This window comes from Taudactylus pleione, unplaced genomic scaffold (genome assembly GCF_031769625.1).
Source record: "Taudactylus pleione unplaced genomic scaffold, aTauple2 ptg000189l, whole genome shotgun sequence".
Lineage (NCBI taxonomy): Eukaryota > Metazoa > Chordata > Amphibia > Anura > Myobatrachidae > Taudactylus > Taudactylus pleione.
Window position 1 is genome coordinate 7124371 of NW_028284591.1, and position 19747 is coordinate 7144117.

At 44.4% G+C, this 19747-nt stretch overlaps 1 protein-coding gene across 1 annotated transcript; it reads left to right on the forward strand.

The window, feature by feature from the left end:
• The first annotated feature begins 700 nt into the window (after window positions 1-700).
• LOC148519521 (CD5 antigen-like) lies at window positions 701-14675 on the forward strand. The gene is made up of 5 exons (XM_088476518.1): window positions 701-755; window positions 1411-1725; window positions 7285-7602; window positions 12074-12122; window positions 14576-14675. Exons 1-5 carry the CDS (start codon window positions 701-703, stop codon window positions 14673-14675), a joined length of 837 nt encoding a protein of 278 aa, XP_088332644.1.
• The last annotated feature ends 5072 nt before the right edge of the window (window positions 14676-19747 follow it).

The following is a 19747-nucleotide window of genomic DNA, read 5'->3' on the forward strand; positions in this document are numbered from 1 at the left end:
ACCACGCCTCTCCACATGACGTCACATGGAGGGGGTGTGGCTTGCAACCGGTGCTGGGAGCGGGTGATTACAGCAATGCCAGTAGCATCCTCAGGATGCTCCGGGGTGCTGTAAGGGCAGCGGTGTGACTGTCCTAAGGACGCTGCAGGCAGCACTGCTGCAGAGATTCTGGCAGCAGCCGTTACAGGCACCCTGCTAGGCCAATGCAGGAGCTGTGGATGAGCGGCGGTGCTGTCCACAGAGCGCTGCGGTCTGTGGCGCTGCACCGCTCGTACACCCCTAGTTACGGCGATCCTCGGGGGACCCTGGGAGGGATCCTACTGGAGCCATCTCAGGGAAAACTCAGATAAGAGGCTCATAGGCTTCTATTAGGCAATGCCAGCTAAAAGTGCCGTTGCCTAAAGGGAACTAGCTCCAGAAAGCAAAGCTGTCCAGAACTTGGTGTATTCGGTGATTGCGGTCAAACGTCTGAATACTGCATTTTCGGAGGTCTGACCGCATTTTAGTATTGATGCATCGCGCCCGGTGTGTCATCATGTCTCTACTACACTGACCGTGCACATAAACGCTCCGGGCACACTGTAAGATATGCCCTGGTCTACATACGGCCACATTGTTCTTTGCATGTACAGTTTATTACTCCCCACAAATGAACTAATGAAACCCGCAACTCTAATGAAGCTTATGAATTACATATACAATGCTGAATATCTGCTGTTTTATTTTAGGTTCCTTTGTTGGCTTTGCAGTTTCAGGTAGGTGAGATAAACCAAATTAAAGTTTATGGTGTACGTGTTTATATTTATAAATGTTTGGAAACTTTGGATACCCCATGACCTAAAGGTCACTTATTGGGCTGGCTTATATGATTTAAATATTTAATGTATCCAGTTCCAGTGGATTATATATTATAGTGTATATACAATAATCAACCAAAGCCAGGTGACATAAAACCTCTGAAGTATGCATCAGTATACATTGTGAGAGAGATGTATCAAACCTTCAACAAAGATAAAGTAGAGAAGTTGCCCATAGCAACCAACCAGCTTCTAACTGTCATTTTATAGACTTTGCTACATAAATGATAGTTAGCAGCTGAATGGATTGATATATCTCCCGTAAATTCTTTGTTGCTTACACATGGAATGTTATTTTCCTAATTATGCTGATTAGACTATAATCATGACAAACAGTGTTCCCCAGCTCTGTTCTACCTATCGGTATGGGTTTTAAAGGAATACATGCTTGAGCAGAGGTGACTTAGTGCCATTTTGATTAATCTACCTGTGCTCAAACATGGATAATCTTAAAACCTGGACCATTGGGATCAGGTGCTGGAGGACTAGTGTTGGGAACCTTTGCTACAGAACAAAGCACAGATTGTGAATATTATGTTGTTTATTTTTGAAGAGTCGCTGAATATCAGAGTTGTCGGTGGAAAAAATAATTGCAGCGGGAGACTGGAGGTTGACCACGATGGGGAATGGGCCGCTGTGTGTAGTCAAAACTGGAATAGACTGGACACCAAAGTGGTTTGTAAACAGCTGAAATGTGGGACCCCCATATTTGCCAAGCGCTGCGGCTGGCAAAAGAAAGGAAGCGGTGCGATCTGGCGAAATAAGGTGCAGTGCACAGGGGATGAACAATCGCTGTCTGACTGCCAAGTGACTCCAAGGGAGGGGCACAGGTGTAACCACTGGGAGGATGTCTGGGTGAATTGCAGAGGTACGGATTTATCATTGCCATGTGTTAGTGGATATGTGTGTCTGTACAGCAGGCCACAAAATGCCTAAAAACAGCTAAAATCATGTAATTTGGGCCTATTTTTGTTCCTACATTATTAATAACCTCACTAACGTTAATTTTCAGTCATTTCCAGTTAATTTTGACCACCTTACAGCTCACAATAATGTTTTCACCAATATTGACCAAAGGCTGCAGAGAGCTGACTGGCTAAACTGAGCAACAGAGCAGTGAAACAAACACATGGGAGTTTAAAAGAAAGAATACAGCACATATAGGAAACATAGTGGCACTGCCGTGGCAGACAGGATGGCAGTTTAATATAAAGCTATGCAATGTGTGGCAATACCAAAATAGGTGGCAATAGTGAGCCATGAATTCTGTGTGGGGCTGGAGGGATCCACACATACAGGGTAGAAAAAGTAAACGTGACCACGCCAAAGGGCTGCCTTGTGGACAGAGGGCCTGATTCAGACCCACTCGCGAGCACTATGCGCTCGCAAGCGGGTCCATGTTGGCCCAGTGCGCATGCGCACGATGGAGCCGGCTCCATCGTGCGCATACGCGAGACCCAGATAGCGACGGGCAAGCCGTCGCTCCGGGTCTCGTACCGATGTTGAGTGTCAGCACGTCCCCTTTGGTAGACGGGCCGGGGGCATGGCTGCCCAGACGGAGGCGTTCCCATGGGAACGCCTACCGTCTGGGGCGGGCCCCACTGACATCATTGTTAGAGCCAAAAGCACTCTTGGGCTTGTGGCAACGAGACCCTACCGCAAGGGTCTTGTCGCAAGCCCGATAGTCGCGATGGTCTTGACCAACCCGACCATCATCATGGCCGCTCGCATAAGCTGTGGGTGGTAACCTACAGCTATGCGAGCGGCCAAGAGGCTGCAACAATAAAAAATAAAAAACGCCATGATTCAGAGCGGGCACTCATTCAGAGTGTCCGGCTCTGAATCAGGTCCTTTGTGTGAAGGCCAGGAGGACGTGTCTATACCTGTGAGAGACAGGACTGAGACTTTTGAGAGACTGTGTTAAGTTTGCAGACTAGCTGCCCATTATAGTCAGGGTTCAAGATATGAGGTAGTAACCTGCATGGAGGCTAGGTTGTTTATTATTTTTGTTCCTGAATGCTGACAGTAAAGCTCTGTTTATTTAATTTACCCTGAAAAGCTGCATGTGGACTCTTATTATGCACCTGGGCACTGCACCACTGACTCATCTACCAAGCTAAATTACTCCAAGTTATCACAGATGCTATAGAATGTTTTCATTAATTAAGAACTACAGTAGATCAGAGCCCTGAGGCCAGTACAGGAAAATTGAGAAAAACAGAGAAATGGGCCTAGCAAACCAGAAGACCGTCAACCATGCCCTATTAAAAGTACAGCCAAGTAAAGTACAATGAAAAGAAAATTGGTGTGTGATGGAATTGTCCTTGGGGACTCCCACCCACCCTTATATTGTATATTATAAAGGTCATGCAAGGTTTAACAAACCAAGCACTTCAGCAGAAGGGACTGTCACTTTTGTGGCTGAAGGGCTTGGTTTGTTTGGGCCCTCACAAAACAAGCTATCAATGGGCTTAAGGCGGCTAACAGTATTATTATTCGTCTCTACATTTGCATAATTATCTTTACATAATGATGTCATTATTATCCTCATCCTCACAATAATTGCTCAATCCCATTAGAATCCACCATTACAGATGTCTCTGTACTTAGTTGTAATTGTCGGCAAATGTCTCCTCATACAATTTGCATAGAATATGCAAAATATGACACATCTCGCCCTTAAAAGCTGATTGGTTGCCTTGGGCAACTGCCCCGCTTTATCTCTCTTCAAGGCTTGATACATCTCCCCCTATGTGTGATTTTTGCACAAAACAGCAGTTTGGGTGTGTAGCCTAATAGCACTGGGTGGGTGATGTCATTGGAGACATGAAATGAAGACATGATCGCCTGGTCAAGTCTGATGGTAAAAAAGAAAATAATACACACACTAAGCAAAGAAGAGGCAGGAACCATGTACACCTCCCTCAGTGTGTTTATATTACGCTCAGAATCATAAAGGAAGGACTGACCTAGTAATGTCATGTACAAAGATAATTAAAGCAAAAAAATATATTTATATTTAAGGCTGGAATATTTGTGCACCTGCAAATGAGGTGAGTATCCCAGGCACATCTAATCCAGGTTAAATCCATCTAGGGCCCCCTATCTTCTGGATGTGTGAGACACTCCCAACCAGACCTGTAACCACCCTGGTGTAATATCTATGGCTGAAAGGGAAATAAGTGCATACAGTATATAAATCTCCCCCCAAATAGCTGCAACACTTTCTTCTCCCAGGGATCAGAATTAGCCTTTCAGGAGTTAAAGAGCGGAAGCCGCTGGAAACTAGTCCCACGCAGAGCCAAATGCGTGTCTTGTAGAAATCATTGCAGGCAGAGCGCCCCCTAAACGTATGCTTATTTTGATAGATATCATCAACATCAGGTCGCACTTGTCCATTTGACTCTGCATTGTTCTTACATGCGTGTGCTCAGCTCTAGGGCGTGCACAATGCGCAAACACGATACGCTCTGAAAACAGCGCTATGTTCAGCTCTGCATCAGACCCTAAGGATGGGATGCACTATCCTCTAAAATTAGACCAATCCTCCAAAAAATGCAGTTACAATTGGTTTGACGGCATTTCCCAATTAGAATCGGAAAGCCAAACTTTCTGGAGCTTATTCTCGATAGGCAACGCATTTCTGAGACTGCCCCGAAAGGGATCCAATAGCACCGCCCCCCAGGGTCCTACGCAGCTCGGGAATGCGCTGGCCAAAGGCTGCGCATGCGTAGAAAGACTCTCGGGTCATAAGCCTGGAAGTCCTCATATTGCAAAGGGAAGATTGTTTTGGAAGAGCTGTTCTTTGCGTAAATGTATATGCATACAGCGTTATTAAATTCCGCTGTGCACGCAAAGTGTGGCAGGATTGAACGCATCCAAAATGTGACGCTTGATGCACCCCGCCCTAAATCTTTTGTTTTGAAAGAAGTGCAATAAGCTAATTTAAGAATACGATTGTACCTGCCAGGACGTTACTCCCTGGATCGCACCGAAATCCTCTCTCTCCGCACTAAGTGGAGTTGATGTCCCCAATCAGTGATCCCTCCGTTTGCATGATTAAAGTTTGTTTTTAGTCTCACCCACTTTAAACTATCCTATGCACTAACACCCAGGTAATAAGTAACATACACGATTGGTGCCCACACCCTATTTATTATTTATTAACATTTATACAGCACACACATATTCTACAGCACTTTACAGAGAATATTTAAGTCATTCAGATCAGTCCCTGCCCCTGTGGAGCTTACACTCTATATTCCCTATCACATGCATGCACACATGCACTAAGGTTCCTTCTGTTTGTCAGAATTAACCTACCTGTATGTTTTTGGATTGTGGGAGAGAGACCCGGAGTGGCCGGATGAAACTCTCGCAAGCACGGGGCGAACATGCAAACTCCACACAGTTAGGAATTGAACCCAAGAACTCTGGACCTTATTCACAGGCGGCCGTATGGTCTACGACTGCACGGCCGCCTCGATGTTTTGCCAGTGCGCATGCGCACTAGGGAGCCGGCTCCCTCGTGCGTATGCATGAGACCCGCTACGACCGACAGCGCCGGTCGTAGCGGGTCTCTTTCCAAAGGGGGCGAGCTGTCGATGTTGATTGACAGCTCGCCCGGTTTGGAAGGCGGGCGGGGGGGGGTGGCAGCCCAAACGGAGGCGATCCCATGGGAACGCCTGCCGTTTGGGGAGGCCCCACTGACATCACAGTGCCCTCAGACTGTCCCCATATGCAGTGTCCCCAGACAGGTCTCAGCCCAGAACTTACCTTAATATACTGCTCGGCGCTCCCACTCCCGCTGCCTCGCTCTGACTAGATCTAACTAGATCCAGCAGGCGCGCAGGGCAGGCTCCTCACGTCATGACGTCACCCGTTCAGTGCATCACTGGGAACGCTTGCTTCTAAAGCGTTCGGAGGCTTCTTTAGCCTCCGGTCGCTTCAGAGGCCAGCGTTCCACAGCAGGAGGCAAAGCGCGGAAGATGACCGGGAATGCGGCGGGGGGAAGTGCTGGGCGGTAGGCTGTTTTTTTCAGGGCAATGTGCCCGCAGAAAACAGCCTGGGGAGAACACTGCTTCATTTCCTTGTATATAAAATAAAAATCTTAAGGGATTAAAATGAATACATTTCTTTCGTTATCACATCACCTCCCCAGGAGCCTTTCTCCATGACCCAGATGTAGCAGCATTATGCTTGTTTAGCAGGTCTCTTAGTTTCAACTCAAGAGCAGCCCAGCAGCAGCCAAGGCACCAGGAGATCATGAAGACATCAGAGACTGGGAGAAAGGGCAACTATGTGGAAAATAAACTCTGGGGAATATTTCCTAAGGACTAACGCTGCAAAGGATGCACAAATATGTATTTCCTGGTGTGTCACATATTCTACTCACTAGAGACTAAGGGCCTGATTCAGAACCGGACGCAATTAGCGCTCGCTCGTCCTGAAAATAGGGGTGGCTATTCAAATGAACCGTTCGCTGTTTGCGGTCTGTTCACGCCTCTAGGTCTGAACGAGCGTACAAAACTTGCGGTCGTTTTTTGGGAAACTACGCCCCCTGGCCGCTCGCATCCTACGTCATGTCCGCTATTTATTAGATTAATCGAGTACATCGAACAGGGTATGAACTGCTCGCTATTCTTGTGGTTGGTTTTTGCTACCACAATTTTGCGAGCAGTTCTGGCTTAAAAATAACCCAGTGACGTGGTCAATGACGCTGCTGTATTAAATATGCACACCCATAAAACGCCCGTTTTGACCTTTAAGCACGCCTGCGATCGGATCTCCACTCCCTGTTTTCAAGCACCTTCCCCTGTTACCACCCACATACACCTCATCCTGTCACTCAAATTAGCAGGCATTCGCTATTTTGCGAGCACATGAATTTCGGCCGCACTGACTGGTTTGCGCATGCGTATAACAATCCGTACGCATGCGCAGTTGGGCAAACATCGCTCGGAGCGAACGAGCTGCCACTTACGAGTGGCTCTGAATCAGGCCCTAACTATAGTAGGAATATTTTATTAGTCGTTCTGTGGTGGTGTATGTGGTTTATTGAATATTTGCCAAGCATGCAATAATAATATGGTATATATGTAAGTACATAGTAGTGTTATTTTTTTATAATTTCCTTATGGAATACACATGGGAAGAATATTTTACCTCTGTAAAAAATTTTTCTTTTTCAAAATATAGTTAAAAAAAGGTATTTTTTTTTCAAAATTACATGAGTTTAATCCACTGGTTTAAACACGCACCCCTGCAAATTAATTTGAATGTATTGTTTTGCCTTGCTCACTTCTATCTGTGCATTACAGCCAGTTATTTATATCATCAACCAGAAAAACAACAACACCAATGTCCTGCTGGATGAATTGTCTATTGTGCTGACCTCACTGACCGAGTACTTTTCATCTTTACATAGAACCTTTTCAACTCAGATTGGTTGACGGTCCCAACAGATGTGCTGGGAGGCTGGAGGTCTATTATGGTGGGGAATGGGGAAGCGTGTGCGATGACCTCTGGGATAACAGTGATGCCGACGTGACCTGTAGGCAGCTGCAGTGTGGATCCTTCCAGCCACACGTCCAAAGGAGGAAACGGTTTGGCCAATCAAAAGGGCAGATTTGGCTGGATGATGTCCAGTGCACTGGGGATGAACCATCGCTGGATATGTGTAGTCACCGTGTGTGGGCATACAACGACTGTACCCATGAAGAGGATGTAAGCGTGTACTGCACAGGTATGTGCGCCTCTTATGTCAGTCTCCTATCATGTCATTGCAACGCTGCCTGCGTGGGCTCATCCAGACATAGAATACAGAGCAAGAAAATCACTGGGGAAGTACTAGCTCATTCTCGCAGTGATGCATTATCCTCTTACATTCAGGGGTGTAGAGAGTGGTGCTTTAGGGGGCATGGTCTAAATATGGGGGCCCCTCTAATGGAATCGGTATGATTTACCATCGGAACCCTGGCCGGCGGTTCTATTCCCGACAGCAGCTGCTCGAACAAGATGAAAATCCTGATCGTCCCCAGGAAAGTATTCACTAACCTATTCCCCCAGCCTAACCCTCTTTAGGGGTGCCTAACCCTAACCTCCCCCCCTGTGCCTAACCCTAATCCTCCCTCTAAGTGCCTAAACCTAACCCCGCCTTCCCCGCCGCCTAAACCTAAGTCCCCCCTGGGGGTGCCTAACCCTAATCCTCCCTCCCCCTAGCCTAACCCAAACCTCCCGGGGGGGTGCCTAACCCTAAGTCCCCCCCGGGAGCCCTAAACCTAACCCTCCCCCCCCCGCGGCTGTCCGCAGCGGCGAACGGCATAACTTTGATCAGGATGCCGGTCCCCCGGCGTCGGTAAAATGACAGGCGTCTAGATTTAGACGCCTGTCATTTAACCCTCGCCGAGATTAAGCAGTCGGGAAGCCGGCTGTCGGGATTAGGTCCGCCGGTTTCCCGACTGCATACCCCTCTAACAAGTCCGGACCCAGGTAATTAGTACCCGCTTTCACCCCTCTCAGTGAGTATTAAGAGAGAATGGGGCCCATAAGCAATCTCTGTGTGGGTGCCCCCTCTCTCTCACCGCGGCATTCGCCAAGTAGATGCAGGTACTGTTCCAGAGTCTACTGCACTTGCGCAGATCTCCAGAAACATGGCAGTGGTGCAATTTTCATGGTCATTTCCCTACGGCGCATGCATAGGTCTATGGGAAAACGATGACCACACCATTTTTCTAAGGATATTACTGGTGGGGGTGGCAACGGCAGTGGCGGAGCCTGGGGAAAGTATCATAGTCTATGGGTGCAGTGTGAGCACCCATATGATTCACCCAGGTCATCACCTAACTGTATCTAAACAATGGAGCCGTCCCTTTTTTCATGGAACTCAGGAACTTCCCACTAAAACCAGGGCCATTTGGGGCACATATCTGCCACTGGGGTCAGTGGCGTAACTACTGCACCTGCAGCCCTCGCAGTGGCTTGGAGGCGCCGGGTAGCTTGGAGGTGCCGGGGGCAGTGGTTACACCACTGCAACTGTGAGCGCTGGCCTCTGAAGTGATCGGAGGCTAAGGAAGCCTCCGGTTACTTCAGAGGCCAGCGTTCCCAGTAATGCATTGCGCGGGTGATGTCATGACGTCACCCGCGCAGTGAGGAACCTGAGCGGCCGCGTCTGCTGGATCAATTGATCCAGTCAGCGCGGGAGTCGGGAGAGACAGCCTGCACGGAGTCAGGTAAGTAGGGGGGGAACAACTACAGGGCGCACTAATTGAAGGGGCACAACTACAGGGGGCATTGGGCACTACTTGAAGGGGCACAACTAACGAGGCACTTGTTGAAGGGGCATTATTCGAAGGGGCACAACTACAAGGGGCGATACTTTAAGGGACACAGCTACAGGGGGCACTGCATATGGGCACAGCTACAGGGAGCTCTGCATATGGGCACAACTACAGGGGGCACTACTTGAGGTGCACAACTACAGGGACACTACTTGAAGGGGAACAATTACAGGGGGCACTACTTGAAGGGGCACAATTACAGGGGCACTACTTATAGGGGCACAATTACAGGAGGCACTACTTAAAGGGGCACAACTACAGGGGCAATACTTTAAGGGGCACAACTACAGGGGCACAGCTACAGGGGGCACTGCCTATGGGCACAACTACAGGGGGTACTGGATAATGGGTACTACTACAGGGGGTATTGCAAAAGGGGCACTATTACAGGGGGCATTGCATATGGGGCACAACTACAGGGGGCACTATATAAGGAGCACTAATTTAATAGGTTATAAACTATGTTCCCAATAATCTGGTTCTACGTGGACATAAAAACTGTGCAACCTGTCTTGAGCTGAGGTGACAGACTGGCAGGAGCGGAGAGGAGGGTTGATGAAGTAGATCTGTTAGGGTGGGATGTAATGGGCATTATTGTGTGGCATAAAGTGTAATGGGCATTACTGTGTGCACAATGTGCTATTAGGGGCATTACTGTGTGGCATTATGTGTTATAAGGGGAATAATGTATAAGGGGCATTACTGTGTGGCATAATGTGTTATGTGGCATAATGTGAAATAGAGGCATTACGGCATGGCATAATTTGTTATAAGGGCATTGCTGTGTGGCATAATGTGTTGTAAGGGGTATTATGGTGTGGCAAAATGTGTTATTGGGGCATTCCGGTGGGCATAATGTGTTATAAGTGGTATTACTTAGTGTGTCATAATGTGTAAGGCACATAACTGTATCATGAACATGAAACCGCACACCTTAAACGTCGTCTTTGGGTGAGTTTGTTTTTTGGGTCGGGGGGGCGCCTTAAACTTTTTTGGCACGGGGGAGCCAAATTTATAGTTACGCCACTGACTGGGGTAGATGTTTTGTGGACTGTATTTACTCAGAAGAATGCACTGATTTGATAGTCTGTATTTTAATATTAGTCCAGCACACAAAATGGCGGCCTCAGTGCTCACCTCAGAGAGGTCACTTGTATAAGTATAAGCTGCATTCTCATAAGTATTGCTTCAGCTAAGAAAATGGCTGCCTTTCACAGTGTGTCGACGGAGGGTGCACTTTACCTTGGGAATACAAATATTTTCAGACAAAAATCCATGTGTCCCTTTGTGCTACAAATGTCAGGGAGAAAATAACGTAACAGCTCAGACTTTTCTGATTTCTTAAGGAAGGGTCAATCATAAATTAACATTGCTAAACTAAGCTACGTAATGTTACCAGAGACATTCAATGTGACATAAAACACCAGCCCTATCTGGTGAGCTGAGGACACTGCATTACAAGAGTTCTCAGGAGTCTACGCAATATGCAAATTATGCAATAAAATACAATAAAAGCCAAATATTTAATGTGTTAGGTAAGCTGTGGTTTATACTGTTAAATTAACCCTTAGCAACTTGGTCCAGTCTTGACGTGAAATATACAAATATAAATTCAGGCGCACAAATATTAATCAGTAATTTTTAACTTTCAAGGTGCATACACACACAACGATTTTTTGAACGATTATCGTTAACGACATCGTTTATCGTTCAATCGTTGTAAAAGTCATTCACTTTCTGAGTTAAAACGATGAACGATTATCGTTCATGCGCGTTCACATTTGTAGTTTAGTCAGACTGACCAACTGAATGATTTTCATTAAGGGAATATGCAAAAATTGTTTGTAGTTCCAAAAAATCGTTCATTATACTTTAAAAAATCTGACAGATAATCTGACAGAAAATCGTTCAGAAAATCGTTCATAAAATCGTTGGTAACAAAATCGTTGTGTGTGTATGCAGCTTTAATGATCACACACACTACAAATATATATTTCTCAAAGAGAGCGCTTAATTATAATATAAGTTAAAAATTTAATAATATCACATAGTAAAATACCAAATAAAAACATCAAATGTTAAAACATTCTCTTTACAAAAAACAGACCCTTAATAGCGTTTTTAGAAATACAATGAAATAATGTGTCAATATTGTATTCGGGTCCCGGCGCTTCCATTAGGGAGCTGCCTCAGGGCGTCGGCCCCTGGAGGGTGCTGCTGAGACCACCAAACAAAAGAAAGAATGTCTCCAAAAGAGACATCCTTCTTTCCCATTGCGCTGGCGGCATCTACGGTTCTAAGCATCCATAGCTGCTATGTGGCCAGACCCCAGTGTGACAGTCACTGTTCTCACACATTGCCAGACTAGTCCGCAGGCGCACCCCCCTTCCGCGGCACCATGCGCCACGGACGCAATCACAACCGCACCCCGGGCTCCGCCAACTCCATGAGCTGGAGTCTGGACAAATGGGATGACCCTGCACACTGCCACCGGGGGTCTGTCAGACTGTCTCTGCATGCCGACCGCGGTGACGTCATCACGCATGCGGCACGCCGGCTCCGCTGGTGTTTCTGTAAAGGAGAAGTAGGAGGGGACTGTGAGCGCTGCCAATAGGGAGGAAGACCATTTATTTAAGTGCCCACCCGGGCACCCCCAGTGCAGACAGGGTCTGGACAGTTTCCCCGCTGGCTCAGCTGCTGTCAGCCGTTTCAGCTGCCTGCGTCTGCCAGTGTGCATTGAAAGTTAGTAGTAATATAGTATGTAGTTACAAACTTGTTTATTTACCAATTACCATATATACTGTATATATTATATGGCATATATACAGTATATAATATAGTAAATGGTAAATAAACAAGTCTGTAACTACATACTAGGCGCATACCTAGCCGAGGTTGAGAAGAATGGCTGGTCACATGACAAAAAGTAAGTAAGCAAGTTTACAGAAAGTTCAGTTGCTCTTCTGTGTATATAATTAATTGATGGTTTATCTACCAATAATCATTTTAAATAACAATTGTGTTTGTTTGGTAAAAAAAAATTATGTAGGTTGGATTAAAATGTAAAAAACATGCATTTAATGCAAACAGCATTCACATGTACAAAATAGCAATACTAATAGATATAAATAAAAGAAAGAGGTGCACTGTACCCCCCAAATTTACAGATTTTTCCAGCCACAACTTGTATTTTTTTTTTACTGCACATCTTTTCACCAGTCTGACATTGTGTGGTGTATGACTAGGGACCTGGGACAGGGTCTCTATTCAGACGTATCAAGGGGAAGTGCTGATGCAGGTAAAGTACAGTAAGGGTACTGGGGGGAGCAGGGGCGGTATGGTGTAGCTTTGCCTAGGGCGCATTGAAACCTTGCACCGGGCCCTGATTGTATCAGTTCATCACATCACTTGCAAAGGCTAAAATTACTGGCTAGAAAAAAATATAGGAACATTCCAATATAGGGTAATCTGTACTCCTGGTTTATGATAATGCATCTTGACATGGAAGCAAGTTACGAAGGTGGATACTTAATTATAGGAGCAGTTCAGTATTGCTCTGGTGCGGTGACATCATCCCTAACACTGCTACTTCATCAGCTTCATAACTTCATAAGTGTTACTTACCGGAGGGTATCAGACAGCAAAAAGGTTGACAATGTCTAGATAGACACCAGGGGCGGGATGCAGCAACAGAAGAAATGCGGTCACATTTGTCATATGCACCAAGCCCCAGAATGCATCGAATGTGGTGGGTAGCGCCATCTTTAGATGGCATTACCCTATAGAAGTCTATGGGCTTCTATCATACTTGTCCACCCTCCCGATTCTTCCAGGAGCCTCCCGAAAATCATGCTGAATCACCTCATTTTGGCCCTGGCCCCTGCTTCACAATGCCTGTAATATCGGCCAAAACGTGGCCCCGCCCCACCCCACCCACAAATGCCCGTCATCTGTCTGGCCATGCCCCCCTGTGCTGGCCACGCCCCCCCTGCCCTGCCGATCTGGCTGCTCCCTCCCGGAACCATGCTTCTATTCGAAGAATGCTGTGAGAGGGATCCAATCGGGTCCCTCCCAACACCCCCCTGCAGCGTGTGAGTAATCGAGTGATCTGACACTTAACGACCATCATCTTCCAGGCAGCCGGGGGGCAGGGTGCCATCTGCTTTATGTGTTCTTTTTCCTGTGAGGGCCATTGCATTTGATTTGTTTTTCCTGTAGGGGATGAGGTGTTTTATTGTTTTCCTGTGAGGGCTATTGTGTTTTACGTGCACCCTGTAGTCGGGATTAACCACACCAGGGCCAATTGCCTGTGTCGCCTCCCCAGACTGAAAGTTGCCAGCCAGCCCCTGGCCGCGGGTCCCGCTGCGTGGGGGGTGGATCGGGGGAGTAAGCATGCGTGATCAGCTGATCGTCCGTTACACACTTGTCAATGAACAGATATGTCTGCCACCGGCTGTGCAGCACAGCCAACGCAATATGTCTGTGAATGATATATCGCTGGTACACATTGGCCGATGAGAAGCAGATATATTGGCCGATCGGCCAATATATCTGTCAGTGTGTACCCAGATTTACACTTTGCATGCCAGTAAGGGGGATGATGTGTAATTGTAAAGAAAATGGTCCTGAAACAAAGGGATAGAAAAAACTCATCTCACTTTCGGCAAAGTAAATAATGCGGCTTCTATACTATACAAAGCTTGTCCTCTGGATTTATGACCCAGAAGTCCTTCTGCACACGTGTCGAGTGACGCACGTGCTGTGGGGGTGTTGGGAGGGATCCGATTGGATCCCTCTCAGGGAAAAGTGCGAATGGCTTCTATTGGGTAACGCCATCTAAAGATGTCGTTGCCCACCACATCCAAACCTGGAATGTATTGCATTTCAGAGCTTGGTGCATATACGGTAAGCAAGCAAAACCCCGAAAATGTCATTTTCGGAGGACTGATCACAAAATTTGCCTTGATGCGTCCCTCCCCTGGACTATTATGCTCTCACCCATCTATGATAGGACATCCATGTGACGATTTCAGACCAATCATATCCAAAATCATAACAAGTTTTAACACGCGCAACGAGTGATAAAACTCGTTGCGTATGATGACGTTGCTCCATCCAATCAGTTTTTTAATGTCATCTGTTTGCAAAATGACAGTTGGGAGCTGATTGGCTGGAGCACCATTATTATACACAATGAGTTTTATCACTTGTTACGTAGGATAAAACTCATTGATAAATGAGCCCCTTAGATAGGTATGTGTGGCTCAGATTCCGACCTCTAACTTAACTATAATAAAAATAATGAAAAGGACCAATAAATTATTTGTTATGTTTGTAATTGTAACAATTGTATGAATAATGTATGTATATCTTTTACAGGCTGAAGGCAGAACAAGTCTACATAAAGAAATGTCTCCAGTCTAATCATGGATCATTTTTAAGATTAGTTATCGCAAAGACGGAGCACACCCACAACTAACTCTGTATACTTGATGCCGGCCAAGATCAGGTCCTTCCCCAAAAGTATACATATATCGTTCAGAAACTGATATTAGTTACTAATTCACCCCGTAGTGTTATGTTTATTAAATCAAGCACAGAAAGGAACATTATGTTTTGGAGGTCTCTCCCTTCTCCCGATGTTGGATAAGGAGGAGGACTGCCCCACATGTGACTGATGTTTGAGTCCTTATTTCGTATAAAGCGGAGATTTATCAAACCTTCTGAAGAGGACAAGATGAGGTTTCCCATAGCAACCAATGAAATTATAGCTTTCATTTTATACAATGTACTATATAAATGGAAGCTACAATCTGATTGGTCGCTATGAGAAACTTCTCCACTTGTCCTCATTAGAAGGTTTGTTATTCTCCCCCTAAATCTTATATTTTGAGGTTCATCTGTCATCAGCAATCACTTTCAGAGATGGTCTTTCTTTTTTATTTATTGCTTTAAATCTTAAATTACTGGTCAAATAATAAATCAATCTACACATGAGCCAGAACTGTGGCTGAAGAGCCGTGGGGGACTTTTTGTACTCATCTGAAGTCCAGCAGTTTATTTCAGTTTAAATTATTGATAATTTTGTGATAATTAAGCACTTAATAATAATTTGAGCGGCCTTTTGGAAGTTAATAATAAAATTTCACATTTCCACGAACAATGTTGAATTCTCCATTCGTTAAAATGACACAAAGAGGTATATTTACTAAAGTACGGGTCTTTTCTCCCTTTACACCTCCTGCATTGGAGATTTCTTCAGCTTCTTCGACCTCAAGTACCATATTTATGCTGATGACACCCAAATTTGCCTCTGCTAACCTGACCTCACTTCCTCAATGGCATTACCCAATAGAAGTCTATGGGCTTCTCTTCACGACATCCCTTGAGAGGGATCCAATCAGATCCATCCCAGCTCCACTCATGGTGCCCGCTTCATTCTGCGCATGCGCAGAATGGCGCCAGAGGATCTTCTCGGTCATAAACCTGGAAGTCTCTTTATCGCAAAGGACAGCTCTTACCGGGACAGCTGTCCTTTGTGATTTTCTAGGTACATACCGACAATATTATTGCCGGTTTGTACCTGATAATTGGCGGTATGTACGGCATCGCGGATGCAATGATTAGTACATCCTGCCCAACGTGTCTAAACATGAACTTCTTTTATTCGCCCATCCAGTAACCCCTCACCCCTCCAGGAACTATACTTTCCTTGGTCCCCCAAGTCTGTTGCCTGGGAGTATCCTCAACTCCTCCCTCTCTTTCACTCCCCGCATAAAGTCTATCAATCTATATATCAATTTTTCTGTTTCCACCTTCACAATGTCTCTAGAATTAAGCTGGAAACACAATGGAACGATTTCGGTCTGATTAGCCATTTCATAACAATATATCGCTCAGTATATATGACCGATATGCACACTCCCACGGTCGCATGCAATGTCATCAGGTTTGATATGCTGCACATCAAACCTGACAACATCGTTAGTGACCTGTGGTATACTAATGGAGGATGGAACAGTCATCATTCTGTCCTCCATTAGCTCTTTCTAGTGTGTACGGACAATCCCTTCTCAAGGGCACTAGTTAAGATGTTGGAACGAATGCCGTGTGTACCCAGCTTAAGATCCTTCCTGAAAATTGATGCCATCAAAACACTCATTCATGCACTTTTAATTTCCCATATAGGCTATAGCAATCTCCTTCTCTGGCCATCTCTACTGAAACAAGGAGCTAAGGGCCAGATGGAACCAAATGCCATTGCAGCTGCAATCTCTCATGGATTGCAATTGCGCCACCCCCTTCCCGCCCCCAAATGGCCGCAGACTGTCACTCACCTAACCTCTACAGCCACATTGTGTGCAAGAACACAGGACCTGACCTACACATGTGCAGTTCGAGTCCTGCGCATACGCAGTTTACCAATAATCGGAAAACTGCGCAAGGGAACAAAATACCATCCGGACTAGAATCAGGCCCTTAATTCTATGAATACCTTTAAATCTATATACCCTATTTAGCGCTACAAGTAAGAAATAATTGCTTTCCAATCCAATTGTGGTTAAAAAACACAAAACATTATATTGCAATAAAAAAAGAAAGTTACACGCTTAGATCTAACACAATTAGCGCAAAAAGCAAGTAAATACAAAGGTACAAACTGATACATACGCGTGCACACTGGCCCAGTATGTAGTATTTCAATCCTGAATCTGCGGTCACCTTCACCCAAGGATATAGAGAAATGACTGAATACTGCCCCAGCTCACAAGCCTATATTCGGTACAGGTTTCAGAGACAACAAAGGCACAGAATAACAGATGCTCATTGGTTCTTGCTTCAGGTCACTCCGTTCATTGGTTAGTTCATATGGTGTCATCAGAGGTATGGATCAGCTTTCCAACCACTTCTTTGTGTAGGTTTTCCCTCCGAAGAACTTATAAAAAACACTACATACAGAGATACATTCTAACCTATAATTCATATCTTGCGAACGCATGCTGCGATCTCCTTGTGGGTCGAACCGGAATCTGCAAATAAACGGTGATTTAGAATGGTACCAAACATGATATGTCTACTAGCTTATGTACCTTAAATATCGTATACATTACATTTCACAACATAAGTATTCGCTAATAGAACCTTTAATATTAAGCTTTTAATGTGGATGAACCTTTTTATAAGTTATTGTATGTGTAAGTGTGAGAATATTGTGTAGTTTCGCTAGTTTGCATTGCGTGTATGTGTGGGTTCGTGCGCACTTCAAAAGGAGTGTGCGTATGTGTATGCATGTAAGTCTATGTGTGTGTGTTGTTTAATTCAGTGTATTTGTGATGGATTAATATATATATATATTATCCATTTCTGACATATTTTAATATTTAGACATTGCCTGAACCAATTCTAAGTTGTAAATAAAGGTTCATTTCTAATCAGGGGGAGACCCTCAGCTGTTTGCAGTTGCCGCCTTGTCTGGTAGCTTGCGACAGGCCCCTCTCCACTTAATTAGAGTATAGGTGTCAGTTCCTATGAACCAAAATAGCACCAAACAAAAAGGTATACAATTCTTAAAGATCTGCAGGTTCCTGACAATGATTCCCAACTTTGCATTTAGACTGTGTTACATTTTTAATTATTTGTTACAGGCATATTATATCAGTATGCAGAGTCTCTCAAAACATATGCAAACACCCACAGACATACTCATTAAACCTGTTTTCCACACTCTGACTAAACCTTTGTAGTAATATAAATATATATTTGTGCGTATCGGAATTGCGCTGACGCAGAGTAGCGTCCAAGCAATTTGTCATCAGACCATGGACGACTAAATCGTCAGATAACAATTGCAAGCGATCATATCCAATTATCTGACTTCGACAGCCCACCCTTTGATAGTAAACATAAAACTATCATATTCTGATCTTAACCTTTCCAGTCATGCATGATAATGTATTATTCAATGTTCTAAATGGTATGACACGAGTCGGTCATTGAACCGTTAATAATGCATTTCAAGAGAGTAGAGCAACACTTATACGCGCTCAGCGGATTTATACGGGACCGTGGGTAGGATGTGGCATCTCATAGAACCTATAAAGGAAGTCTGGTGAAATTAGACTACATTATCTAGGATGTTTAAAGGAACATTTACAATAATTATTATTATACATGACTTTTCCTGTTCACATATTACTATCTGTAGGCACATTCAATGTCGGGGTTGTAATGCAATCCTTCACTATATTAGCGTATGTGTTAATGTGGGTTGATCATACAGGTGGTAAAAGAGAGAGAATTCAATTTGGAGAGAATCATAACAATATCATTTTCATAGTTCTAAAAATAAATAAAAACTTATGATTGTTCTAATTATGTTAGCTTCGCCCAGTGGGGTGAGGGCACACTTCTGGATGATCTGGATCCCGATTATTTAAATCTGTGTCTCATCTGGTTATCTTCATCATCTACCAGGAATATCATCTGTCCGCAGTTGGGCCTTGTCAGCATCTAGAATAGGAAATTTTAGATATCAGTCCTCTAGAATGTCTCCATCTTTCCTACCCAATCTGACGTCTTCCACCGATCCGTCTGCAGTCTTCAGATATCCTGCTGTCTACTTGATTTGCCTACATGGATGAAAAACAGATTCTTAGAGCGTTAGTAGTTCCCCCCCCCAACTGTGGTAATTTAGAATTTTGTCGGCTCCATATTAGGATTTCCAAAACACACAACTTATTGACATTGACGAGTGTTTACAAACTCAACTTTACCTCATTTTCTCCACTAGGTGGCAGTCAAGATCCTACAATGCCTTTCTCACTTTTTAAGAAAATCTCCAAACAATTATCCCTAATCTAGGAAATTCTAAATACACTTTGACCTGTATTCCGATGTTCCGGGGAACTAGAAAGAAATGTTAGTATACATCATACATGTATGTCAATATGTAACTAATTCTTATATATTCTAGACATACAAACTGTTAATAGATATACCCAGTTAATTTAGCAATAACAGTAAATTTTCCTGTGAAACCTGTTTAAATATAAGACCAATTTTGGAACAATCTTAAATGTATATTTCTCATTGAAAACCCTTAGTAATTACAGACCCTACCACCTCTGAGTCACAAGAGGTAAAACATCAAAATTACAACAGGTGTTTTTGAGAAAAACTTACATTCCGGTGAGTTATTGTCACTACAACACTTTCAAAACAGTATGATCATATGTATATTTTTATGATCTATGACAATCCGCCTGTTCTGGTGGATGAAACCTCCACCCTTTGGTTATCCATAATACTTACATCACAATTTAACTAGGTTTTACAGGGATATACATACACAAAGATATCACATTTGTATCTGCTACCAACAATCACTGGAGATCTCTAAAACCATTCCGTTTGAACTGTTACCACTTATAACAGCTTCGGCGTCATTTAACACATAAGTTACATTGTGGGATATACACCTTATGTTTAGTTATTCATTTTGCCAATATCCTACAAACCAAACTTTGTACATCCATCTTCCAATTCCTATGA

Coding starts and splice junctions, on each gene's coding strand:
- LOC148519521 (XM_088476518.1), top strand. CDS start 701: ATGCTGAATATCTGCTGTTTTATTTTAGGTTCCTTTGTTGGCTTTGCA. Junction 756..1,410: donor TGTTGGCTTTGCAGTTTCAG/GTAGGTGAGATA, acceptor TTATTTTTGAAG/AGTCGCTGAATATCAGAGTT. Junction 12,123..14,575: donor GGCTGGTCACATGACAAAAA/GTAAGTAAGCAA, acceptor TATCTTTTACAG/GCTGAAGGCAGAACAAGTCT.